General features: G+C 40.6%; 1 protein-coding gene across 4 annotated transcripts; it reads left to right on the top strand.

The window, feature by feature from the left end:
* Positions 1-24: 24 nt before the first annotated feature.
* On the top strand, positions 25-27,907 carry CNR1 (cannabinoid receptor 1). 4 transcript variants are annotated; one of them, XM_008976476.6, is made up of 3 exons: positions 1,937-2,068; positions 3,577-3,614; positions 22,424-27,907. In XM_008976476.6, exon 3 carries the CDS (start codon positions 22,488-22,490, stop codon positions 23,904-23,906), a length of 1,419 nt encoding a protein of 472 aa, XP_008974724.4. In that variant the 5' UTR covers positions 1,937-2,068; positions 3,577-3,614; positions 22,424-22,487; the 3' UTR covers positions 23,907-27,907. The 4 variants fall into 4 exon arrangements, with proteins under 4 accessions (XP_034818396.3, XP_034818397.3, XP_008974723.4 ...); XM_034962505.3 differs by lacking the exons at positions 1,937-2,068; positions 3,577-3,614 and adding an exon at positions 25-681; XM_034962506.3 differs by lacking the exons at positions 1,937-2,068; positions 3,577-3,614 and adding an exon at positions 743-905.

The raw sequence follows: 27,907 nt of genomic DNA, 5'->3' as shown, positions 1-27,907 counted from the left end.
TACAGCCTTCCCTCCTCCAGGACCTTGAACTCAACAATCTTCCTTCTTTCCCTGACAGGCTCGCTTTCACGGATTCTCACCACGTAGTTCGAATATAGGGTCCAGATATAGTACGGTTGCTGTTGGGGTCTGATCAGGGGCGGGAAGACCTGGAGGTCGGTAAAACGGAGCGGTGCGGGATGATGTCTGGGAACACCGGCAAGGTGTCATAAAATGAACGCCAAGGCGGCCACAAGAGGACGGCCGGGAACCGAACCCAGCGCCCAGCACGGGGCCCTTGTGGCCGACGTGACGTGGCTCCGTCAGGTGGAAACCGTGCGATCCTCTCCCGACCCAACTCACGAGAGATAAAGATGTCTAAATAACCACGACCGCCGCCGCACACCCTGCCGGGCCCCGGGGGCGGAGGGGAGGGGAGCGCCTCCTCGGCAGAAGCGGCGGCCCAGGCTTGTTTGGAGGTTCGCAATTCACCATGATAAATGTAAAGACCAATTAAGATTTGATCCGTGCACACAGGAGGCAGACGGCGGCTGATAGTGGAAACAATTAACGAGCATGTCCCCTAATTCCTGCCGCGGCTGCTGAGCACACCGCGGCTCCCCAGGCGCCCGCCGCTGCCGCCCCCGAGTCCCAGAGCCCCCAGTCCGGCCCTGGAGTGGGGCGTCCTCCTCCAGCGAAAAGGTGCGAGGAGCGGGGCCCCGGGTGGCCGGGGAGGGGGCGCGCCGGGCCGGGAGGCGCGGAGCCAGCCGCCTACGGAGCCCAACTGTTTGCATCGGGGACCGGCGGGCGGGGCGCGCCCGAGTGGTCTCGCCGGGAAAGGGCGGCGGGCGCTGGAGAAGGCGCCTGGCGCGAAGCTGGGCGGCGCCCCGAGGGCGGAGGACAGGTGGCCGCGCGGCCGCAGCCAGGTAGCGAACGGCTCGGGGGCTGCGCAGCGCAGTCCCAAAGCTCTGCCCGGCCCCGGGCCCGGCTCGCTGCCGCCTGCCACGGGAGCGGCCTTGCTCGGAGGGAGGGGGCGCGAGACCGCACCCCCGGGCCTGGCGCGCCTCGGCCTCTGGGCTCCCGCTCCCCTTCCCCTTCCGGCTCAGCCCGCTGCCCCAGACGTGACCCCCGCGCAAGGTGTTGGCGATGCGCTCTGCCCGGGAGCGTGTGATTAATGGCCCCGAGGTCGTGGGCGGCGCAGGCACCAGCCCCTTCTTGGCCTGGTCAGGGTGTGAGGGTATCCGGGAGCACAGCGAGGTCATGGCAGCGGGGGCCTCCGGGAGCGCGGCGGCGGAGGAGGAGGAGGAAGAGGAGAAGTAGGTGACGCGGGCCGAAGAGGCTTGTCCCCTCTGGCCCCAGGGCTGGCGCCGCGGCGGGTCCCCCGCCCCAAGCAAAGTTTGGAGCTACGGGCGCTGCGCGCAGGTCCCTCCCCGCGCAGTTCCCTCGGCGGGGTCTGTGCCGCCGCCGCTGCCAGGGCAGGACAAAGGCTCATTAACACGTGATGGGACCGCGCTTCATAAATGGGACTGGAGCGAGAGGGAGCCAGAGACAGCGCGAGCGGAGGGAGCGGCAGGGACTGCGCGAGCGGGACGAGGCGACGGGCGCCCGGGCTGGCGGAGACGGGCGGCCCCACGCCGGGCCAGGCGGGGCTCGCGGGAGGACCCAGTGAAGAGCCTGGGAAGGGGCGAGGCTCGCCGGCGGTCGGAGCAGCGGGGCGCCAGTCCCGGTCGCTGTCGCGGGCGGGCGCTGGAGACCGGGACGCCGGCGCTCGGACGGACTGACTTGCTGACCGCCCGCCGGAGGCACACCCCACTCCACCCCACCCCGCCTCGCCAGCAGCCCGGCGCCGGCGCCGCCTCCCGCACGCTACTCCCTCTGCCACCCCTTCCTTCTCCACTTCTTTTCCGCCTCCGCCTCTTCTTGTCTCCCGCGGCGCCAGCGCCTTCCCTTGGCCCGGGCGGGGGCCTCGGCTCCCTGCAGAGCTCTCCGTAGTCAGTGGGGGACATTTCGTTCTAGCGGACAACCAGCCCCTGAGCTGGGCGAGAGGTGCCAAGGGAGCTTCTGTCCCGAGGACCAGGGGATGCGAAGGGTAAGACCTGGCAGAGTTGCGTTTGGAAATACTTTTTCCGCCTCCCGCCCCCTCGGGTACGACCAGTGTGGTCCCCAAGTGTCCTTCGTGGAGTTCTTATTCCGTGTGAGCGAATCGTGCGTCGGTGTTTACTTAGCTGTATGGCCCCAGCCTGTTAACTGTGATCTGTTCTACTTCTGGAGATTTCTACCATTTACTATTTATTGAATGTGTGTGCACCTGGCTCTGTATGCACTGATGTCTGTTTGTAGAAAATGGGTAATTGTGCATGTTTGAAAAACGGGCGCTTGAGTTGGTGCTGAATGCCTATAAACCATATTAGCAGCTAAGTCTTCCCAGGGAAATACATCGATCTCTGCTGCAAACCTAGAAACTGACTAATGTAAAATAGTAAATGTCATATAAAGAGATGTATGTCAAATAATAAACTTTTGATAAAAAGCTACAGGAACCACTTCTCTTTGAGGAAAAACAAATGTCCATGTAACTAATACCTAAAATTGAATGTCGATGGAACCATTTAACTCAGAACTAGCTGTTAGATGACTAAAGTTAATGTTGCATTTTTAAAAGACATTTCTTGTTAAGGCTTACAAATCATAAACGGATCACCTCTCAAATAAAAATATGTTTGCTGTAATAGACATGAGAAACTGTCATTTGGTCATTTGGAAGTTTAAAAGCAACATGCATGTTTCTGATTTTAATAGATTGTCTCTCAGATATTTAAAATTGAACAGATAAAAAAACAAAAGAAATGTTTAGTAACGTATTAATCATTTTGCCTCCCATCTTTTTTTATTTTCCTCCAAATAAGTGCTATTCTTGCCTTTGTTGTTGATTTCCTGATATAGTAAGCCTCCTCGGGCATGTAATCCAATAAGAGATTAGAACAGATTTACTGGTTTTAAAGGTGTTGAAAGATATCTCTGTGGGTCCCATAACTTCTCCTCATTTTTATTACCAAGTTAATCTCTTTTGAACAATGGGGGAAATGCAATTTCTTAGAGGAAGCTTAGCGGACACTGAGTATTAGTGGGGTCACCACTGACATCAATCTATTTTGCAGAATATTGAGAAGCTAAGAGCAACCAACCTTTAAGGTTCCCATAGGACTTTATGTGATTTAAAGTGTTGCTTTTCTAATCCTACCCTACTGACAGTTTGCAAGGGAAGATACACTAATTGATTTTTCTCTGTCCTTTTTTTCCCTGGTACTCCTCCCCCTCCCCCGCTCTCTAACTCAGTTAAGAGCAATTTTATAAAAATAAAAGGCCATTTATAGTTTCTTAAGTGAGACAAATTACTTTCAGATTATATCCATACATGAGCAGAAGACATGCACCTCCAGAATTTTAAACATTGCATACTACAGGCACTTATTTGTAGGCACAATGGCAGTTACCATAGTGGGGCAAGAGACTTGATGTGGGACATGGTTTTAAAAAACTAATCCATTTTAGCTTATCAGGAGAACTTACTGTAAACCGACTCTTTTTGTTTCAAAGATGTCTCCCACTCCAGGCGAGGAGCGCTCTTGGCTGAGGTATGTATCAAGTGTCTGATGGGGAGAGGTCTCATTGTGTTTCTCAGTGTCCATGGGGGTACAATGATGCCACAAGGTGGAAATACCCAATTCTGGCCTTTCACAAATAAAATTACTGTGCGTGCATACTCGTTGTTAGGAAAGCAAATTAGATATTCATGCCCCTGAATTTTAATAACATTAATATATGTATGTAAAAAGAATGCTATGACTAGAACCTTAAATAAGCCATAAGTGATTATTATTTAGTGTGTAAAGTTTTAAATTCTGATGAACACCAGGTCTCACATTGAAGTAGTGCTTGGCTTTGTTTGTTATCCACTGTTTTCTGTCTTTTTCTGTTACCCATTTCCCAGTGGACCATGTTCCTCTCTGTCTTGCCTGTGAGATTGCTCTTCTCTAATAAGCCTAGCTGCAGGATCAGTGTGTTCTTTTTGGCATTTCAAAATGGTAAAATAGTGAAATTGTTAAATGTTACCAAGATGAAACTGCTGGGAATGAAATTCTCAAAAAGAACCACTGTATTTGTGGCATATTTCAGCCTCTTCCAAAAGAAAACTCTTTGATTCGGTTTACCTATTTTCCCAAGAAGGAAGCAGCCCCATTGATTGTGTTGATAAGTGTTTAGTATGCAGTGTCAGCTTATTAATTACTAAGGCAAAGCCTGAGAAACTGTTTCAAAACAGTCGTATAACACTGTTCTTTGCTTTGACTCAAAATTAACATTAACCACGGGGAAATTTAGACAGGCTTCATGGTTGTCTTGCATATTAGTGTTTGGAATTAGAAATCAAATACTTTGCTATGTAAGAATAAACTATTATGAGATGGAACTTCTAATAGCAGTTTATAGTTCACCACGCTTACCAAATGTTTCTTACCAGAAAACAGTTGGCCTAATAAGGGATTATTTCCCATAACTAGCTATCCAGGAATGCTGCAAAAACAAGAGTAACAAATTGAATTTGAAAATACCTAATGACACATAACTAGCAAAATGAAAGATTTGGTTATAGCTTCTTGAATTTATAAGAATTCTGGGTGACAGTTATTGTTTCTTTTATTCCAGGAAATATTGTGGAGAAGTCTGAATTGATCTATGTTATAGAGTTAATCCAGTCTAATCTAAGAATATACAGTGAATTAAATGCTAATTAAAGCAATTAAAGCATGATAACAGGCAGTAACCTAAAGGACAGGCTCCATCTTACTTACCAAATTCCATGTTAGCTCAGTTGCATAAAGAACATAGATGAGAGCTTTCATTCCCTGCTGAAAAGGATGCCATGCCTCCACCAGTGTAATTCTGTTTCTTCTATTTTTGTATTTATCATTTTCTAATTGAACTGACAAATAGTTAGAGTGAAACCAGGCTTTGGGTTTAAATTATTTATAATTCTGCTGTTGGCTCTAAAACAATCTGGACCCAACATTGTTTGAAACACTGTGCTAGGGCCAGGTTTACATACTGCATATCTGTATTTTGAGAGGCAGCCTGCTTTGCTGATTTTTCTCTTATATACTGAAGACTGGTAGAGAAGTCAAAGAATAAGAGGAAATCAAAATCAGTTTATATACTTTGTGTTGCCAAAATTTTAACTTCATGTTTTCTTCCCTGAATCTCCAGTTCTTTCCTAATCTTATTCTCAGAGAAATGGTAACTTTATATTATGGCTGCATGAATGCTGCTTTTGGGGACTTGGGGGATTCAACTTTTTGCCACTGAATTGCTATTTAATACTTTGATAAGCATTTAATTCTCTGTATATTCTTAGATTAGATTGGATTGACTTTATAAATTCAGATTTCTCCAAAATGTTTCCTGGATTAAAAGAAACAGTAACTTCACCAGAATATATGTATAATATCAAAGTATATATTGCATAATTTTGGACAACTGGACATAGAAACACACTTTCATTTACATGTATAAACATTTTTATAGATGTAAATCATGACTGAAATAAAAATTTAAATATGTTGCCTTTATACATTTGAACATGTAATTCTGATTTTAAATAAATACTACAAATTTGGGGAAATGTCCGCATTCAAAGCAGCTGTGCAGATGGACACTGAAGAGTTAAAGCCGATATCCACCTTGAATGGAAACAAGGCCGTTCTTGTTTTCCAGGATAGGTGGAAATCCGTGCCAGTCCCATGCGTTCTAAGAATCTTGCAAGTATGCCAGGATGAACATCACCGCATTTGATTATAATTTTATCATAAACACTGATGGGTTTAAAACAGTTTCTTTTTAGCCAATCCTTTTAGTTGTTTATTATTTTTTGGAAATTAGGGCTGTACAAGTTGGAGGAAAATACAGAAGGTTATTACCATATCTCAGAATGCATATTAAGATAGTTATATTTTTTATATATAACACATTACAACGTTACCACAAGTGAGTTAAAACTATAGGAAATTTGTTAGGGGGGCAGGTTTGTAAGGTGGGTGATTTTTAGTAGACCCTGTCACCTCTCTTGCTGCTTTTGAAATTGTTTGATGTTAGAGCAAGCAACTTCCATCTCAAACTTGCTCACATGGCATGTTTAATACATATTGCTAATAAGAGGTCAAAGTCATGACATAAAGTAGTGTAGTTATCTTTAGTTCTTATCAAAGTGTTTACTAAAAGCTTTCCTGGGTTATATTTCTTGATTTAACAAGGCCCCATAATGAAAAAAAGTATATTTTTTATAATAGTTTAGAGGACAGTTAGTTGCATGTATATATTCTTGACCTAGTTTCCATTGATATTTTCCATATATTTGAAGTATTTTCCATATAGATGAAATAATAATGGCCAGCCTCTAATTTAAGTTTCACTTGGACAGGTTAAGCTAATAACTTAATCACTATGGAATTCTCGAGGTTCATAGTTTGTATGGGTTTTTGAGGGAAGAATTGTTTACTCCCAAAACCTGAGCAAATGGGCATGGCAGAGTCATTGCAGTTGTTCTGGGAATACTATGAATTCTATTTGAGCCCCAGCTGGAGAAATGTTCACACCTGCACTTTAAGAAAGCTTTGAAAGTTTTGCTTTCTTTGCTTTGTTTTCTTTTGTTTTTGAATATGTAGAGAGTGGTTAGATGGAAATCATTATTTTTGAGCAAATTCTTTTTTAACCCATTGTGCTATTCCATAATATTCTATATTTTTGAATGTTTTCAAAAGTACATTTTGCATTTTTTTGAATGCAAGAATTTAGTTTGCCTTTTCTGTCAACACAAAAGGCAAATAATTTTTCCCTAAAATACAATATTTTACTACTTAATGTCTTATTTTTCCACTCTTATTTGGATTCTTAATTAATTAGGAAATTATGTTTTTCAAAATTTATGTTTAAATGAGAGGGTCCCCCTCTTTCCTTCACCATTTCTTTATTCATTCTTTTAGATCATAACTTTAGAGAAGAAAATTGGAATCAATATGAGTCCTGAAAATTGAGTGAAGTTTTAAGGAGTATTACATTCAAGCTGGCGATAAATTCTAATATGCTTTTGAAAAAACAAATTCTAGTCCAGGAGCGGTAGCTCACGCCTGCAATCCCAGCACTTTGGGAGGCCAAGGCAGGTGGATCACTTGAGGTCAGGAGTTCGAGGCCAGCCTGGCCAACGTGGTGAAACCCCTTCTCTACTAAAAACACAAAAATTAGCCGGGCATGGTGGCACGTGCCTGTAATCCCAGCTACTCGGGAGGTTGAAGTGGGAGAATTGCTTGAACCCAGGGGACAGAGGTTGCAGTGAGCCAAGATCACTCCACAGCACTCCAGCCTGGGTGACAGAGTGAGACTCTGCCTCAAAAAAAAAAAAAAAAGAAAAAAGAAAAAAAATTTTTAAAGTTTGTTTTAAATAAATTTCTACTTATATGGACATTTGTACTAGGTAATTCATAACATTGATTTCTTCGGGTCAAAAAGCTAAAAATGATGTTTTTATTTATTTATTTTTAATTAATTTATTTTGAAATAGAGTCTCACTGTTGACCCAGGCTGGAGTGCAATGGCACAATCTCGGCTCACTGCAGCCTCCGCTTCCTGGGTTCAAGCGATTCTCATGCTACCATGCCCGGCTAATTTTTGTATTTTTCGTGCAGACGGGGTTTCACCATGTTGGCCACGCTGGTCTTGAACTCCTGATCTCAAGTGATCTGCCTGCCTCAGCCTCCCAAAGTGCTGGGATTACAGGCGTGTGCTACTGTGCCTGGCCTAAAAATGATGTTTTTAATATAGCAAGTTAACCAATATAATTGTTGATCTTTAAAAAAAAAGATCATTTAGGTACTAGACCTTTGTCACTTGTGTTTGCTTTTAACTCAGCTATATTTAAAAATTAATCAAATTTATTTATTCTTTATATGAGGGACTTAATGCCACTATGATCTGAGTATTTTGGTTTATTCCATGGCGTTTGGCTAAATGGATCCAATTTTCAGCTCATTGAAATGCATTGCTACCAGAATTTGCTAAATGTTTTCTTTAGCTTTTGTACAAGTTGTGAGCGGGCAGTATGCATGTGAAAAACGAAAGCTAGACAATTTAACATATAACTAAAACAAGTGCAAGATTGGCCAAAGAATTTTGTGTCTCTGCGTATGTGGGAATTTGACTTTGGAAGATACACAACTACTTTTGGAAATGAGATCTAATGTCTTATAAACAAAAAAGGAGAAATCTTTGAATTATTTTAGTCCTCAGCTAAAGTAACTAATTGTGAGTAATCTGTGATCCATTTTTATTGACGAAATAATTAAGAGAGAGAACAGTTTGCCCAGAGTCATATATTTAAGTGCCTTGGGATATATTTCTAAATATTTATAACTTTTAGGTATTTTTGAAATAAGTCCACTATGAAAAGTGTAAATTGCATAATTACCAGAGTAATTCTGTAAAATAATTTGCAGTAGATCCATATTACTTGGGCCTACAGCAAAATTTTCATTTTAGTTCGTTCTTTCCTGGGTTCATCTCTTAAGATGTAGTATTTTATGGTTTGGAGGAAAAGAAGAACAGAAACAAGTATTTCCAGCTTGAAAGAAATAAGCTGACATGTTAATTACTTTTACTTTTTTCTTGTTATGCTCAATAATCATGGGTTCCTTCACAGTAGTGGTGAAGGAAATGTCTTAGCAACCCTATAAAGCTTTGCATAGCCTTTGTAAATAGAATTAGGAGAAAATGGTGTGGAGTTCTTAATATATATCTGTGTATTATATCAGTACACATTACATTTTGAAGCCACTTTCCTTTGCTGGACAAAATACATAAAAAAGTTTCCTGAAAAAGTCCAGAGAAGCCCTGGATTGTAGACTAAAAAAACTGGAGAGGTTCTCCACTCTTTATTCTTATTTTCTGGCTAAATGACATTATTCTATTCCAAATAGGAATACCTCAGTTATAAAGATCTTCTGTGGGAGGTTATTTTATCTTGAGCTGGCTCCTGTAGCAATCTGTTTCAATGATCTAAAAACCTATACTTACAGAATGTTCTTTCTTCTTATCTAACCTTAGTTCTTCTTAAAGGTTAAATCTACTTCACCTTCTCATTTAGTCCTTTTCATCTGTCTCCATAATCTTTCACAGTGGTTCTTAAACGTCAGAATGTGCTAGAGCCTCCTAAAGGCCTTGCTAAGAATGGAGATGCACCCCAACCCTAGAGTTTTTGTTTCCATAGATCTGATCTGGATCCTGAGAATTTGTGTTTTTCATAAGTTCCCAGATGCTGCTGATGCTTCTGGTTGGGAGACCACCCTTTGCGAGCCAATGACCTATAGACTAACCCTGCATGCACTTACAAACCATTGTGTAACTTCTCAGACTGGTCTTTCAGATGTATATTATAATTTTCAGCCCATTGGTACCTGTCTTATTTACTAATTCAATATGTTCACATCACTTTTTCTGAACACTTTTCAGTTCCTAAAATCTCTTAATTCTTAATTGTATCACACAAACCCTAAGAAGGACTCGATCTGGAATGAATACAATAGAACAGCCTCATGGTTTCAATGGCATAAAAATTCTGCACTTGCATCCAATTTGCATACATACTTCTTAATCACAACTACATTTCCAGAGCATATTTTGCATTGCTACTGAAACCTCGTTCTTCCAGTTCTGTTTGTATGTAATTATTTACATCTTGAAAGCATATTTTTCTGTTTATGTCTTGCATTGTTAGCACACACTGAAAATTTCCTAAACATTTCGACTAAAGTAGGTGATACATAAGTACCTAGTTCTTAAAATAATGTCTGAAGGAAACCCCGGATTTACGCAATAATAAAAACTTATTTAAAATTATTTTAGTGAGAGAATGATAGGAAGGAAATTGAATTATTTAGAAAGTCACTATGTCCTCAATTTGTATGAATATTTGAACCAAGATTCATTTCTCTTGTTAAATATTCCATTTTAGTCCCTACAATAATAGAGATTAATTTTCTATTCTTTTTCATCACAGAGTTAGGACCAGTAGTGATGATTGCATATTTGGAAATTGGAAAGCTGAATGTTTTATAAAATAGAATGAGTTGGTTATTAATATTGATTGTGGGTTCCTGAGACCACCCCTCTTACTTTTAACATCTCTTGGTTTAAACATATTTGTTTTAAGTAGAACTCCTTTCCTTTTCTCATTCTTAATTACTTTCTTGAGGCAGAATTCCTGATATTCAAAATTAATTTTTATCAATATATTAAATTTTCTCAATGCCCTTTTGCCTCAGAAAAGTAATTAGAAATTTAGTTTTCATAGGCAGTAGTAATAACCCATTTTAACTCTCCGTAACATATTTTCCTATTTGTATTTTAATTAATTCAGTTGTAAAATACATAAAATGTTGTAGCAGGAGGAGAAGTTGCTCAACCAAAGCGAGAACTATGTCCACCAAATAGAATAACAAATTGATTGCTGAGGGCTTATAAAAGCCACTCCATCTAGTGGTTGAATTTTCACGTGACTTCTCTTGAGAAGTTTTGGAAACACACTCGCAAGTGGAGAAACCCATTTGGGAAACATCAATGCACAATAATGTGCATTTAGGGGAAGAAAAAAAGTCCATTATAATAGTAATTTCATATATTGTCTTTAAAGGTCTATCAACAGCATATAATTAAGATTCATTCAAGGTTGTGCATGTCACAAAAGACTCTTGATACGTCATTGCTAAGTGGCTGAACTTTGCAGTTCATAATATGTACTCAGGTTGAACAAGGATTGGAATAAAAAGTAAATACCTGATCTTTGCCCATAACTTCCACTTGCCATCAATATAATTTCTATGTGATACTGAAATAAGACATCCTGGGGTAAATAATTGATGGATTCAATATAATTTTCCCATTTGGACACTTTTTCAGATGGTTGTTTGTATGAGACCAAGATTCAGGTTTAATGCCCTCATGATCAGCTGGCTTTATGCCAGAAAAAACTATCCATGGTTAAAAGCTGTTGTGTTACGTTGGATCTTCCATGTTGCTGATGCATACCAACATTTACTTAGTAAACAGGTATTGAATACCTACTCTGTGCCAGGCACTGTGCCAGGCAGAGGACCTATAAGATAGTTCCCAGCTCTCAAGGTGTTCATGGTCTGAAGGGTTTAGACACAATAAAGACAACTACAGGATGGCTCAGCAATGCCCATCACCTCTCCTGGGAGAAAATCTCAAAGCATGTAGAGAAAGAGAATTTACACAGCCCAGTACTATCTGATGATTAAATATATTCCCTTTATATGTTTTTATAACCTATTCCACTCTTTCAACTAGGAAAAGGAAGACAGAAGGGTGGGCTGTATTCGAGGTGGAGGGGTGGAGGGGAGAACCATTTTCCTTGCTTTCTTGACCTGACCCATGTCCCTTACATGGGTGTGAAGCATGGATATATTTTGGGGGTCATCTGTCACAGAAAAATGTTACATCTTGGAATATAATGTCCACAATCCTAGGCACAGACTGTATGCCCAATAAAAATGTGTTAAATCAAGCATTTGAAGGCCTGTAACTTTATATCTATTAGCCACATTGCTGTAGTAATGCAGTTTTACATCCATTGGGCACCAGGAGACGGTAATGGTCACTCATTTGTTGGAACAACAAATGGTACGTTTATATAATTTGTCTACCTTGATTCCAGCCAGGAACTTAGGAATGGGCCACAGAAAGTCTTCTTCTCCCTGGTCTAAGAAAACCTCATGGCTCATGGTGGGAAGTTGGGTGATTTTGAGTGTTTGAATTTCTCCATGTAGGGAATGGATGTTTGAAGCTTTCATTTACTAATAAGCATGTCTCATTCAGACCTAAAGAAGGTGCCCTATTCGTGTCTCACTGGTGTTGTGGAAAGTGTCATTACCATCTATATTCCTGACAATTGACTAATGAAGCAAAAAAACACCTTCCCTTACTTACAAAATAGTGGCAAAAATGACTTAGGTTTTATTTGCCAGTTACTGCCATTAGCACCAGTGACTGCAAACAAGGTACTAATGCAGAGTTAGGATTTATACCTTATAGTTAATTGGCATACTTTGTTGCTGAAGACCGTGGAGCAAGGATGACTTGCAAGTGCTTTGGGCAGCCCTTTTGCTGTCAACAGATCATTCCTTCAGATTTTAGTTGTTTACTGTATAAAATTATCATGTACACATTAGATAACGTGTACCTTCTCCCAAACCAACTCTTCTTCCCTGTAAATGAATGAAAGGGTGTCTTATTAAATGGTTCTTGGAACTCTGTGTTGAGAGCAGGGGCTTTGAATTATGCAGACCTGGATCAAATTTCCAGCTCTGCCCTGTCTAGTTAGAGACCTTGGGTAAAGCATTTTTCTCTCTGAGTGTGTGGAATAGAGATTGTAATAGCACCCACTTCATGTAAATATTAAGGAAAAATAATACATTTTTTCCATGACTGGCATATAATAAAAGTTTAAATGTTTCTTAAATGAAAATATTTGGAAATTAGGATTTTCTCTATTGTGCATTTACCCAAATTCTCTCAGATTTGAATCTGGAGAAATAAGACTTGGCTTTTAGTTGGAGTTAGTTAATTTGCATGATTACGGACTCAAAGAGAAAATATGCCTTCACTGATAGATGAAGAGAGAAGAAACTGTGAAAGGTGTGCTGCGCAATTGGATATCATATAGCATACTTTTCATTGTTGCTATGGACTCCTTGATAATGAACTGCAAAAGTAAGAGCCTGTTTACTAGTTTCTACACATTTTGTGGACCAGAATAATATATCACCTTCCACTTTTAATGACCAAATCTCATATGCAAGATAAAGATAATTTTATAGAGTATTTTGAATATGGCCATGGCTTTTACTTAATTGAAAACTTTGTATGTTCTCTGTTAGTGGAAGGCTGCTTTAATAATTGCTTTCTGGGCGGGCACAGTGGCTCACGCCTGTAATCCCAGCACTTGTGGGAGGCCAAGGTGGGTGGATCACTTGAGGTCAGGTGTTCAAGGCCAGCCCAGCAAATATTGTGAAACACTGTCTCTACTAAAAATATATAAATTAACTAGGCGTGGTGGCATGCACCTGTAATCCAAGCTTCTTCGGAGGCTGAGGCAGGAGAATCACTTGAATTCGGGAGGTGGAGGTTGCAGTGAGCTGAGATCACACCACTGCACTCCAGCCTGGGTGACACAGCGAGACTCCATCTCAAAAAATAAAAAAATAAAAAAAATTGCTTTCTTTACCCAGTATGTAGAAAGATCTCTCTCTCAAGAAAAGTGCCAAGGCACTCTTAATTGGAGGAAACAGCTAAACAGAAGAGCAAAATTAAATAATAAATGGAATTTGTTATACAGATCAACAAATGATTTTATTTGTATCATTAATTCAAGAGGCTTTGTTTCTTAGCATCATCACCACGTAGTTGCTAACCCAATGAAGTTGCAAGACATCATTTTCTTGAGCCCTGAAATTGTTTTAACTAGTCTCTAAATGTGAAATCTTTGGCATATTTCACATTAAATTTGAACAGAAGTACAGTCTACTACACTCGTATAAGTCAATGTCCTAAGTTCATATCAATTGATATATGTTTATGAAAAACATAACACTCACATATAGTGTTAGTAAAGAATAGACTAGAGAAAATGGTGCATTAAATAACTTCTATTTTATGTTACAAAATATATGAAAAACTGAAGGTATGAGAGCCAATTGAGTGTTACCAATATAATGGAATTTTCTTTCATATGTAGGAAAAGGAGCTGACATTAATATAAGGAAAAAAGATTATGTATTTTTGCCTGAATTATCAGGATAATTAAGTCAATCAGTTATTTCACTTTGCTGTAGAAGATGAGGGAAAAGTGACCAAGCTTCTTTAATAATTCCAAAACTCTAATGATTAGGTAAGAGTTAGAAAAGACTCATTGCCCATTCAACTGGAGTGGAAACATCCTTCATCAAGTTATGATGTTGGCCTATGGCATCTGCCGTGTATATTGACAGCATGACTTAGACATAATGCAGTTATAAGAGTCGACTAAAATTTTCCCTACTAACTTTAGAGAAATACATTAGCACAGTATTTTCTTGATCAAATTAGTAGAAAACAGACTTGTTCCCAGAAATGAATGGAAAATAACCAACAAATATATCCACTGGAAGCTGCATTCTCTTGAACTCTTCACAAGGTTCTTTTATGAGGCCAGCCAAGCGAACAACAGAACCAACAAAGTAGGAAAAACAACAAGTTAAGCAAGGGACTGGAACTTCTGCATTTGACATCCTGGACTCCTGTCAATGTAGACACTGTGCCAGGCATTGTCTCTTTAAAGCACTTAGAAACTTAGAATATCAGAGAAGGAGTATGATGGGTTAAAGCAGTCTATAATATATCAGGGAGCACCAGTCCTTCCAATACTTCTACAGTGTTTTCAGCCTAGAACACATGGACATTTTAAACCTTTTGTGGTTACACGAATAAAAATAAAGACTCTGGATAAGCATTAAAAAAAAAACAACTTTATGCAGCAGCCATACCCACAAAATTCCTTTGATGATACCATAGCTTGCTAGCTGTGATAGATATGGTTTTCTTGGAAGGAGGTAGTGGAGAGGCAGGTTTGCATACAGAAAAATAGACAAAAAGAATAGATGATAGTCTAAAAATTGAAGTGATTTTTTAAAAATAATGGATTTAATACATTAAGATATTTTTATCTTTACTATGAAGTCATGATTTATATAGCTTACACTGTTAGAATATGTTGGCTATATTTTTTAAAGCAGAATTCTAGGAAAATTCCCTTATATGTCATTCAATCATTCTTTTACTATAACTGTAATAAAAACCAACTGCTTCTTTAATAGGTGCATCTACACATCTTGCTAGAAATTTCCAATTATGATTTTCCTAGTAGCAAACAAAAACAAAATTAATGGCAGCTACATCCCCCAAAGCCTAAGCCATATTAGTAATGAACTCTCAAAGGAAGTTGTTGATGCAAAAAATAATAAGGTGGAAATTACTGTAATAATCCAAATGTAGAAATAAAGGAAAGAATTATCAAAATGCAGAGAGCAGTTTTCCTGCCATGATCCCATTAACTGTTAAAATAGCCTGTGCACAGTAGTATTTCGACATTACTGAGATCTTTGAACTACATAAAATCCATATATTATTAACTGTATTCTTTAATTCAATTGGCTTATATTGGACAGAAATTACTCTGTTATCGTATAACCACACCCATGCCCTAGCTTAGATTTTAACAAGCTAGTTTGTTTTAATGAAAGTGCTTGGTTGCATTAAAATGGGAAGCTGTGATCACACTTGCGGTGATCTTAATCTAAAGTAAGTCACAGAAACATGTTTTTTGCATTACTGGAATAAGATATGTGATCCTTTGTCTTCACTGAAGAAGCTTTATAGCTCTTCCAAGTAGTGACTAAATTTTAATCTTTAGGGCCATGCAAGTAGGTAGACTTACCTAGATGAGCTTTGATAGGAAATAGGGATTTAGTAGCAGGTAGTCTTAATTACTATTGGCAAAATGCCTTAATTTACATTTCTAAGAATCCAGAAGACTTAAATATAAGATGCAAAATGGCTTTAACCTAGTTACTGTTAATTCTGAAATCGTCACATAAAATCTAAAAACAGACTGTGGAGTCTGAGAAACTTCGATTCATCTGCAAATCCATCATATTCTAGGCAATTTACTTAACATCTCATGGCCTCCATTTCCTCATCTGTGAAATGGGGATTATAAATAAGCACCTGATAGGGTTGCCTTGACAATTTAATGATAGAATATATGTAAAGTTTCTCAAATGGCTGGATATAACAGACATTCAATAAAGGTTCCCCATCCCTTACCCATGTCTATATATATCTACTATTTGCTTCATGTTTTAAGTGCTGAGGCAAAAATAAGATTGAATAATTAAGGCAATGAGCATTCTTGAGATATAATTAGTATGTATTATATTATTATAATATATTCTTACAATATAATTAGTGTATAGTATATAGCAAAGAGCCATAATACTAAGTAATGATAATAATAATACCCATTGAAGACTTACTTTTGTGTCAGGCACTATGTTTTACATGCATTTAATTTCATCTAATTTCAGATCAGTTCTGCGATTTAGGCATTATTGTCATCATCGTCATCCCCATTTTACAGATGAAATACTGAGGCTTAGAAAGACTGATTGCCCAAGTACCATCTAACACAAATCTTGGTCTGCTAACTCCTAATTCCATTGACTAGGTGCTTTGACTGGTTGGAATCAGTGAAGAAAACAAGGAAGATGGTAATATCCCTGTCTTAGCTTAGAGAGATGGTGTATCAAAGAAAGCTACAAGCAAGGGCCCTAGACCTGCACTGTCCAGTATAGTAGCTACTAACCACATGGAGCTATTAAGGACTTGAAATGTGGCTCTCATCTGGGTGCAGTCCTTGCTCTACTACTTACTAGCTTTGCCTATAGCAACTTACTTACCCTCTGTGCCTTTCATCTGAAAATGGGGATAATAGCACCTACTTCATAGGGCCATTGTGAAATAAAGGAATTGATATATATGTAATAGGCTCAGTGTCACCAGTCCATAAGAAGCTCTCTCTATATGCTTAAAAGAGGAAAATCAGCAAGACTTAGTGGTCTACCTGATTGTAGAGGTCGAGAAAGAGGAGGTGTCATAGTAAGTCCGAGTTAGGAACTTAGGTGACTAGAAAGACTACTCACAATGCCATAAGAAATGTGAAAAAGTTCTCAGGAGTCAACTCTTGCTCCTTGCAAACTTACATTTGCTAAACAACTCCATTTACATATGAAAGTTTTCATCCATAATCAAAGGGACACAGAGGACAGTCACAATATATGAGAGAGCTGTTCCTTACATGGTCCTGGCACATCCACAAACCTAGCTTTTGCCTTTCGACTCCCACCCATACTTAAACACCAGGCTTACTGGCCCTGAGTGACTTGCTGAGTGACCTGTGGTTGGATTCAATTTATTGCAGCATCATTTCTAATAGCAAAAGATGATAACCTAAACCTCCATCAGTAGGAGGCTGGTCACATTCATCTAACAGATCCTTAAGGCAGCTGAATGAAGAGAGAGGTTTTATATACGAATATGGAACTGTTCACAATGTGTACTTCTAAGAAGAAAAGAAAGGTATGTATAATAATGTTAATTACTGTTTGCTAAAAAGAAAACAAAGCGGGGGTAAATACATATATTTGTTTGAATATGCATGGAGTATCTCTGGAAGGGGTAACAAGAAACTTATTCCTTGCCTTTGAGAAAAAAAACTAGGTGGCTGGGATATAGGGATGAGAGAGATTGACTTTTCTCTGTATGTCTTTCTGTACCTTTTGAATCTTAAATCTTGTGAATCTAATACATAAAGATAATCAAAATTTCTGATAAACTAGTTTCCAGTTGGAAAGTGTAAAGGGGGAGTTAGTTAATTGAGGGAAGATGGCATAAGGAATGGGAAGATGACTGGAATGGCTCGCAGGAGCTACTTGGAGATGGAGGCTCAAACTCTGGTTTTCAGGCTAAATGTCTATTGCATAAATTATTTTTTCTGTCCTCTAATTTTAAGAAAAAGGCAAATGCAAATCACTGTTTTAAGGTACCACCTAATAAAAATTCTACTGCCATTTTATTAGGTTCAGGTGAACATTTCTATGGGAACTCAGCTGTCTGCTCTCCTGCTATCATGCTATCAGGCTGGTAAACCACTTAAAAAAAAAAGATGCCATTCTGTGTTTGGAAATCTCATTCTAGTTATGGAAATAAATATGTGAACTCCTGATTATACGACGTGATGAGGCCTGTAATAGAGGGATGTGCTGGGGAACTAGTTATACCTAGTGGGAGGGGCACCTGGTCAGGAAGGTCTCAGACATGGAAGTAGCATTGGCACAGACCTGGAAAGATAAGTTTAGTAGGCAGAGAGCTTCTATCCAGATAAAAGAAGGGACAAGGTGAAGGAGGAAGGTGTGCAGGTATGATGGTGTATTCAAAGAGCAGCAAGTCACTCAGGGCCAGTAAGCCTGGTGTTTAAGTATGGGTGGGAGTCGAAAGGCAAAAGTTAGGTTTGTGGATGTGCCAGGACCATGTAAGGAACAGCTCTCACACATTGTGGCTGTCTTCTGTGTCCCTTTGATTATGGATGAAAACTTTCCATATGTAAATGGAGTTGTTAAGCAAACATAAGTTTGCAAAGAGCAAGAGTTGACTCCTGAGAAATAGCTGAATGTGGGACATATAGAGCATGTTCTAGAAGAGGTCAGGATATGAGAAAAGATATGACAGACAGACAGATGAACAGGGAACCTAAGGATACTAAGGATACTCGAGAGTTAACATTGGAGCCAGGCTGAGGGTAGGAACTCAGGAGGTATTTTAGATAAAGGAGCCCAGAAGCACTGGGCAACTGGCTTGGCTGTTGGTCTTTGGTCTTTTATTTCTGCATCCTTTATTTCTATAGCCACTAGCCTTTGCCCCTGAGACACTGCCTTGACTTGATTGGCGTTAGCAGACTGTACCAGCACACTGGGTGCCTCTGTGTGGCTTGTACCTTAGAGCTCCTGCCTCTGGTCCAGTAGGTGATGGCTCCCATCTGCTTTATTCTATGACAGTTGCAGGAGAGGTGTGCAGAACTGGTTCAGAAGCCCAGACTAAAAAAACCCTCAATTTTCTTAGTGATGATAGAAGTTACCCATGGGAGATTCGGGGCCCTCAGTTTGGCAGTGCCTCCTACTGCCATCACAGGCTACAGTGATCTTGTAAAAGGGTTACACAACCATGGAGGAGCTAAGGGAGCCTTCTGGCTTACCTGTCACATTAGTGCTGAGGGCTCTTTCTCTGTTCACCATTTGGTATGGCATTGCCAATATTCTTGTTTGCCTCTCTGTAGCCAAAGTTGCTTATTGCATATAGCTCATTCCATGAGAGTTTAGACTAGATAATTATATAGGCAGCTTCATTTAAAATGCTAATAACCTTACCTAAATAGAGCATATTTCTAGCACAATTGGATTGGGCGGCTTTCCAGGCTAGATCCCTTGATTCAAGTTACATGAACATTTTTTTTTTTATCAGCATTGGGAGAATCCTTCCCCTTCTTTGGGTAGAAAAGAGCTTCTTGTTTTTGTTCTATTTTGAAATACATATATCCAATCAACCAGCTTATTTAGAGCCTTCTTCTGTGTTTTAGGCATTCTACTAAATGCTGAGTAGATACTAAGATAAAGTCCCCAGTAAGATCTTCAGTGAACTTACTGTCTAGTGGGTGGGAGGAAGTAGTGGAACAGATGCAAACACAAAGAAGTATTAGAAAATCTGGTCAGTACCATGATAGAACTCTGTTTGGGTATTCTGGGAGCCCAGAAAGGGTGTTCATCGCCATGGGAAGCAGGGAGCTATGGCAAGAAGTGACATCAAAGTGATGGGGAGGAGTTGACCAGGCAGGAGTGTAAGGGGCAATGGGAGCAACAGCACTGAGGTGAGGAGCAGTCAATTTGCCGTGTTTATGGAACTAAAATTCATCTGGTGTAGCCCAAGTGGCAAGGCCAGGGCTGGCAAGAAGAAGATTGGAGAGGTGGGCGGGAGCTAGATCACAGGAAACTTTTTACTGGACTTCATCCTGCAGGTGGGAGATAGAAAGCCATCCTGTTTAGGGAGACAGGTTGTGGAGAGTATTAAGGACAAGAGCCTGAGGGTCAGAATTGGAAAGGAGCTCAGCTGGACGGAAACATAGAAGGCAGACGAGAGTTGCATGCATGTCTGGAGGGCCTGGGCCTGAAAAGGAAACTGCCCGAAAGTTTATATTTGGTTTTTAGGGCAAAGAGATTGAAAGAGGGGAGTCACATAATCAGCATACGTTTATGAAGATTACCCCCACAGCTGTGTGGCAAGTGATCAAAAAGGAACAGGACCAGAGAAGGGCAGGAAAACTGGTCAGAAAGCAGGCGCCCTAACCCTGGTGAGCAGTGATGAGATCCTGGAAGTGGAGGTGGCAGAATGTGGGAAGGTGGGCCACATGTAGCACTTTATGCCTGTTCCAAATTACTTTTCTTAAGAATCATGACACTAGGGTATTAAATAAAATTATTTTCATTGACTCTGTGTCCTGTCCCCACCTACACTGATGCTACCTATTCTTAGCATAAATATCTTTTCCTTGGGGAAACCTCCTTCAGCCCTCTAGACTGGGTGTCCCCAGAGCATCCTGTACGTCCCCAATTGTAGCTCTCCCCATGCTTTCTTTTAATTTCTGAGTCAGCTGCCTGCCTCCTCTGCTAGACCATATCCTTCATGCGGGCAAGGACTCTTTTTTTCACAGAATGTTGCTCTGTTGCCAGACTGGAGTGCAGTGGCATAATCTCGCCTCACTGCAACCTCCGCCTCCCGGGTTCAAGCGATTCTCCTGCCTCTGCCTCCTGAGTATCTGGGATTACAGGCATGTGCCACCATGCCCAGCTAATTTTTAAAATTTTTTTTTAAATTTCTTTTTATTTTTAGTAGAGACGGGGTTTCACCATGTTGGCCAGGATGGTCTCAATCTCTTGACTTCGTGATCTGCCCACCTCAGCCTCCCAAAGTGCTGGGATTACAGGCATGAACCACTGTGCCCGGCCAAGGGCAGGGACTCTTTCTTCATGCTGTCAACACTAGTGTCTAGTACAGTAGCTAGACATAATACAAGTGCATAGTGGATGCTCCATAATTTGTTAATACATGAATAAATGAATTATTAATTCAGATATTAGGGTCTCTGAATTAATAACTCATTTATTGTTTGTTCAACATTTTTAAAATTTGTTCTGAAATAGTGATTGTCTCTCCCCCAACCCCATACAGTGTGATATGTTTCAGGAACAACAAATGCCAATTAACAAGTAATATATTGTTTTAATTATTATTTTAATTGTTATAGATATCACTCTATACTTCTAATTTTTAAAAATAAACTAAAGAAATTAATAGCCCACATTTTAAACAAACATTTATAAATAGTAAGATCAGTTCTCTGGCTGTTTATTTTGAAACAAAACCAAATTGCTTAGCTTAGAATCGAAGAGCCTTAAAGTTTGGGCCTTTCCTCTTAGCTGTTCACATGGAAATCCTTGGACACTCTCCGGCCTGTCTCCTGTCACCAGGCACACTTGTGTCACCAACCTGCTCATGAGGGGGGCTGTCAGGAGGCCTCCTCCATATCCTGCTCCCCGCTGTGAAAAAGCTCAGTCTTGGCCGGGCACAGTGGCTCACGCCTGTAATCCCAGCACTTTGGGAGGCCGAGGCAGGTGGATCACCTGAGGTCAAGAGTTTGAGACTAGCCCGACCAATATGGTGAAACCCTGTCTCTACTAAAAATACAAAAATTAGCCGGGCATGGTGGTGCGCACCTGTAGTCCCAGTACTCAAGAGGCTGAGGCAGGAGAATCACTTGAACTGGGGAGGCGGAGGCTGCAGTGAGCCCAGATCGTGCCACTGCACTCCAGCCTGGTGGCAGAGCAAGACTCTGTATCAAAAAAAAAAAAAAAGAAAGAAAAAAAACTCTGTCTTCCTATACGCCTCATTGCAAGTTTTGTCTTTGTGACATTTTTCTTGGTTGATGTGGACATCCTAGAAGTCATGTCAGCCATGACTCCGTCCAGACCTCCCCTTCTCTGGGTGAAGAAACTTGTCTTGAGGAGCATCTCTCCCCACATGGCCTCAAGCTTCCTCAGTTCTCACTAGCTCCCTCCTCCCCCGCTACAAGTAACATACAGACCACACAACTCATCACTTGATTCTACACTGTCTTATTCTTTGGTTGTCTTTTACATTTAGTCTCGTTTGTCTGACAAGGTGAAGTCTCCAAGAGTAGGAGTCATGTGACACATCAGTGCTCTCGCCGGCCCCCACCAGTACTGGGATACCATGTGTATGTGATAGGAGAAGCCAGGCGCTAAACACTTTTCTTAACGTGACTATGAAATGGACATTGTCCCCAAGAAACATTTCATTTAGTTCAGTCTTCTTGGCCCTGGAGGTCCTTCCTGGATTCACACACTGACTTCAATACAGAGGGTTTAAATAATGAAAAGGTGGTATGTTTCTGGCGTGTGCCATGCCATCCCCGAACTTTGGGGAGCTTTTCTCTGAGTGACTTACTCATTTTGTTGACTGAATCTGATGAGAACTTGACCTCCTACTGTTCAGAGACAGGAATGAGTTGCCATGACAGTACATTTGCCACATTTACAGTGTCTCTTTGTTTTTATTCTTCCTGTTTCTCACCATTCAGCTTATTTGTTTTCCCTCCTCTTAGGATTGCCCCCCTGCGGGTCACTTTCTCAGTCATTTTGAGCTCAGCCTAATCAAAGACTGAGGTTATGAAGTCGATCCTAGATGGCCTTGCAGATACCACCTTCCGCACCATCACCACTGACCTCCTGTACGTGGGCTCAAATGACATTCAGTACGAAGACATCAAAGGTGACATGGCATCCAAATTAGGGTACTTCCCACAGAAATTCCCTTTAACTTCCTTTAGGGGAAGTCCCTTCCAAGAGAAGATGACTGCGGGAGACAACCCCCAGCTAGTCCCAGCAGACCAGGTGAACATTACAGAATTTTACAACAAGTCTCTCTCGTCCTTCAAGGAGAATGAGGAGAACATCCAGTGTGGGGAGAACTTCATGGACATAGAGTGTTTCATGGTCCTGAACCCCAGCCAGCAGCTGGCCATTGCAGTCCTGTCCCTCACGCTGGGCACCTTCACGGTCCTGGAGAACCTCCTGGTGCTGTGCGTCATCCTCCACTCCCGCAGCCTCCGCTGCAGGCCTTCCTACCACTTCATCGGCAGCCTGGCGGTGGCAGACCTCCTGGGGAGTGTCATTTTTGTCTACAGCTTCATTGACTTCCACGTGTTCCACCGCAAAGATAGCCGCAACGTGTTTCTGTTCAAACTGGGTGGGGTCACGGCCTCCTTCACTGCCTCCGTGGGCAGCCTGTTCCTCACGGCCATCGACAGGTACATATCCATTCACAGGCCCCTGGCCTATAAGAGGATTGTCACCAGGCCCAAGGCCGTGGTGGCGTTTTGCCTGATGTGGACCATAGCCATTGTGATCGCCGTGCTGCCTCTCCTGGGCTGGAACTGCGAGAAACTGCAATCCGTTTGCTCAGACATTTTCCCACACATTGATGAAACCTACCTGATGTTCTGGATCGGGGTCACCAGCGTACTGCTTCTGTTCATCGTGTATGCGTACATGTACATTCTCTGGAAGGCTCACAGCCACGCCGTCCGCATGATTCAGCGTGGCACCCAGAAGAGCATCATCATCCACACGTCTGAGGATGGGAAGGTACAGGTGACCCGGCCAGACCAAGCCCGCATGGACATTAGGTTAGCCAAGACCCTGGTCCTGATCCTGGTGGTGTTGATCATCTGCTGGGGCCCTCTGCTTGCAATCATGGTGTATGATGTCTTTGGGAAGATGAACAAGCTCATTAAGACGGTGTTTGCATTCTGCAGTATGCTCTGCCTGCTGAACTCCACCGTGAACCCCATCATCTATGCTCTGAGGAGTAAGGACCTGCGACACGCTTTCCGGAGCATGTTTCCCTCTTGTGAAGGCACCGCGCAGCCTCTGGATAACAGCATGGGGGACTCGGACTGCCTGCACAAACACGCAAACAACGCAGCCAGTGTTCACAGGGCCGCAGAAAGCTGCATCAAGAGCACGGTCAAGATTGCCAAGGTAACCATGTCTGTGTCCACAGACAGGTCTGCCGAGGCTCTGTGAGCCTCATGCCTCCCTGGCAGCACAGGAAAAGAATTTTTTTTTTTTTTAAGCTCAAAATCTAGAAGAGTCTGTTGTCTCCTCGGTTATATTTTTTTAAGTTTACCATGCTCAATGAAAAGGTGATTGTCACCATGATCACTTATCAGTTTGCTAATGTTTCCATAGTTTAGGTACTCAAACTCCATTCTCCAGGGGTTTACAGTGAAGAAAGCCTGTTGCTTAAGTGACTGAACGATCCTTCAAGTCTCAATGAAATAGGAGGGAAACCTTTGGCTACACAATTGGAAGTCTAAGAACCCATGGAAAAATGCCATCAAATGAATAATGCCTTTGTAACCAGAACTTTCACTATAATGTGAAATGTAACTGTCCGTAGTATCAGAGATGTCCATTTTTACAAGTTATAGTACTAGAGTTATTTTGTAAAATGTATTATGTCCTGTGAGATGTGTATCAGTGTTTATGTGCTATTAATATTTGTTTAGTTCAGCAAAACTGAAAGGTAGACTTTTATGAGAACAATGGACAAGCAGTGGATACGTGTCAATGAGTGCACTTTTTTTCTATATTATTGCCCATGATATAACTTTAGAAATAAACCTTAATATTTCTTCAAATATCTCTATTTAATTTTGACACTGAAATAACCGTAAAGGTTTATTTTTCTGTTACCTCAACAAGAAGAATTTGAAGACTTCAAAATATTGAGCAGAATTCATTCATACTTAAAAATTTACTAGCCCTGCATTTTCATAGGAAGACACATTATCTTCTGGACTATAGCTGTTCTAATGGATTATAATCAGAATGGAAGAGAGAAAGCATATTGACTTTTTTTGAGCGACATCTCTGACTTTCTTTAGTCTTTAGCTATTACTGGATCTCTTAAGACAGCATGTGTTAATCTTAATGTATATCGTTATCACTGTGCAGTTGCTGTTTACTTGAATAGTATTGTGTTCCTATATTCCAGGTTTAAGTAGATTTCATGCCTGGGTGGCCGAACAACAGTCTTCATTTTTTTTAATTGAAAAGAAGTAGTGTCTGGATCAGTAAAATTATACTGTGTGTGAGTGTGAATATAAATGTGTGTATGTGTGTTTCTGTCCTGTAACTGTTACAGTAATGTCATAAAGTGAGAAAACTGTGACCAAGTATAAACTTTTACCACTTGCTGCACTCTTGCACATGGATTCAGTTTCTAAAATTGAGTTCTTCCTGTAATCTTGTTGATAAAAATACTGACTCCAACCATTCAAAAATTTCACCCCATCCCTCCTTAAGAGATTGGATCAAGTATTACTAAATTGACCTTTAGGTATTACACAAGACCAGTGTTTAGCAAAAAATAATGACAGACATCCAAGTAAGGGATGTATTTGTAGTGTTATTGCCAGGAAAGGAGAGTACTTTGGTTTCTGAGCACCGAATATTGAGCAAGATGTCAGTCACTAAAAGGAAGACAGTTCTACAGAAAAACAAATGGTAACATTTTTCAATAGCGTGTGTAGGTAGTATGCACTATATACATCACGTTAAAGTAGGACTATCACACCCAGCCCATGTGGCTAAAAAAGCTGAATCAGACAGTGGATGAGACACAAAACGGCAGTGAAGAACCGACACACTTGGCATTGAGGTCTAGCTATGCTGTATCTGTGCTTTGCCCACATGCCCTTGGTGACAGCTGAGCACCCAGCTCTGTCTTGGTAGGTTTGGGCTAAGGAACAAATCTCTCCTTTGCTCGTGGTTAGCAAGATGCACTCAAGCATGAAGATAAACACAGCTGCTTTCTTCTTACACCCCGGTCTCATGCTCCTTAATGGCGCCATGGGTGCTTGTTGGGCCTTTTTCCAGTAAGGAATGATATTGCTGAAGAATCTACTTAACTCTGACAAATTTTAATTATAATCTCTTCTTATACAGATAAAACATGACTCCTACAAGGCCCCAAGGTCTACATAGTCTGAAGTGAAGTAGAGAGCTGGCATCTATCTGGTGATTTCTAGCTCTCGAGATACCCAAGCAGCCTGATGGGGCAGTTCCCCTTCTTACAGTTCACGCTCTAAGGCAGGATGTGGCTTGTGAGATACTTTGCATTGTCTGTCTGCACACCTTGAATCTGCCTGCTGGCTCCCTTACTTTACCTCTCTGTCATGTGCAGATGAAGGCTCAGGGTGCTAGAGGATTAGTAAGATCTCTTTCTAAAGACAGGAGAGATTATTTACAAGAAGAACTCACCAGGGTTTAGTTTGCATTTAAGAATTGCCAGTCTTTTGTCCTGCATCATCTTGAACATTAATCCACATGTTTCAGAGCTCACCAGGCAGTACCAATGCTCTTTTCACAGCTATGAAGAGCTAGAGAAATTCTTGTTATGGTAGAAAAATTTCACGATTCATTTTTGAAACTGCATTTGTGCGTATGCAGTGTAGATTTTATAGTGTGTTGTGCTTTCAAGATCTAAATCATATATAATAAATTAAGGGACAATGGGGCTGACAGCACTAAACTTGGTGCTTATTGATATTCTAAGAAATATCTGTGAAATATCATCACGTATGTTATACAACCTTCATTTAAAAAGGTTTAAAACTAGTTAGATTCACTTTGACACTTTTCATATCATTTCTTAACCCAAGTGACGAAAACATTGTCCCCAATGAATATACTCATTAGAATTACCATTTGTTAATATCACTCATTAATTAACCCCATAATTAGATCCATTAATTTAAATGATTTAAATTTAAGTAAGTTTTATAAGGTCTGACATCAGAGGTATCTTACTTTCCTCTGAGGATGATGTACTTGCCCTGACCATGCATTTTACCATCACACATGTCTTCAGAAAGGGCCAAATTCCCAACCTGCTCATTTTTTTTTTATCAGAGTCATGATGAATCAGTCCTAGAATGTTTCATTTGCACAAGTAGGGCTGCCTCCAAGAGGAACCTCTGATTTATTTTGTATGAAATATATGTGAAAGGATATGAATCTGAGATGCTGTAGACATCTGTCCTACACTTGAGATGATTTCCAAGCCTCTCTGGCACTTTGAGTTAAGTCTATCTGGTATTAAATGCCAAGGACCTTTTGCTGCCTAAATCCACTCTGCAGGAAATAGGCCCAACCACCAGATGAGAATTAGGCCCTGGATGAGTAGCGCTGTAGTTACTGTCCTGTTAATTAATTAATTTCTGCCATTTCATGTCCATAAAAGAGACCACCCATATCATGCACACAATTAGATTTCTCACACTCTAACTGTATATTTGTATGATATTTTAAAATCTCCTAAATGCTGGGCAATGGCTATTAACAATTAATTGTCTTGCACTGGCCTTCTGATGAAATGTTAACAATGCCTATTGTAATATAGAAAAAAACATTCTATCTACTGATTTGGGCTGAATGTATGTAAATAGGTTTCTAAAAAGTCAGATGTTTGAGCAGTGGCCTACAAATCAGTAATTTTCGGATGGGAGAGTTTCTTTACATTGCCGTGGCATCTTAAAAGCTATCTTCATGTAAATTGACTGTACTAGGCCTACTGGGGATCAGAGTTCCCAAGAAAGGAAACCTTTTCTTGTATCTGGATTCAAATTTATTTCCAATGTTTCAAGCGGGAAACATGACTCTTTATTGTCTGTAAATCTAACATTATTACTTTTCCTCTTAGAAGAATATTGTATTGTTAGATGTTTGTTGAGCTGGTAACATCGTTGCAACCACTGCAATATCTTCGTTAGTAATCTGTATAATACTTTGTATACAAGTACTGGTAAGATTGTTATTAAATGTAGCTTCAGTCATTAAATTACTATAGCAAAGTAGTACTTCTTCTGTAATATTTACAATGTATTAAGCCCACAGTATATTTTATTTCAATGATGTAATTAAACTGTTACTTATTCAAAGAGAAAACATCTCATCATGTCTATTGTCCAAAGTTACCTGGAATCAAATAAAAATTCTAGATTACCATGAAGAACATAAAA

This window comes from Pan paniscus, chromosome 5, assembly GCF_029289425.2.
Source record: "Pan paniscus chromosome 5, NHGRI_mPanPan1-v2.0_pri, whole genome shotgun sequence".
In the NCBI taxonomy this organism is placed as follows: domain Eukaryota; kingdom Metazoa; phylum Chordata; class Mammalia; order Primates; family Hominidae; genus Pan; species Pan paniscus.
The sequence above is the reverse complement of the archived record's forward strand: the minus strand, read 5'-3'. Positions and strand labels throughout refer to the sequence as shown.

Coding starts and splice junctions, on each gene's coding strand:
- CNR1 (XM_034962505.3), top strand. CDS start 22,488: ATGAAGTCGATCCTAGATGGCCTTGCAGATACCACCTTCCGCACCATC.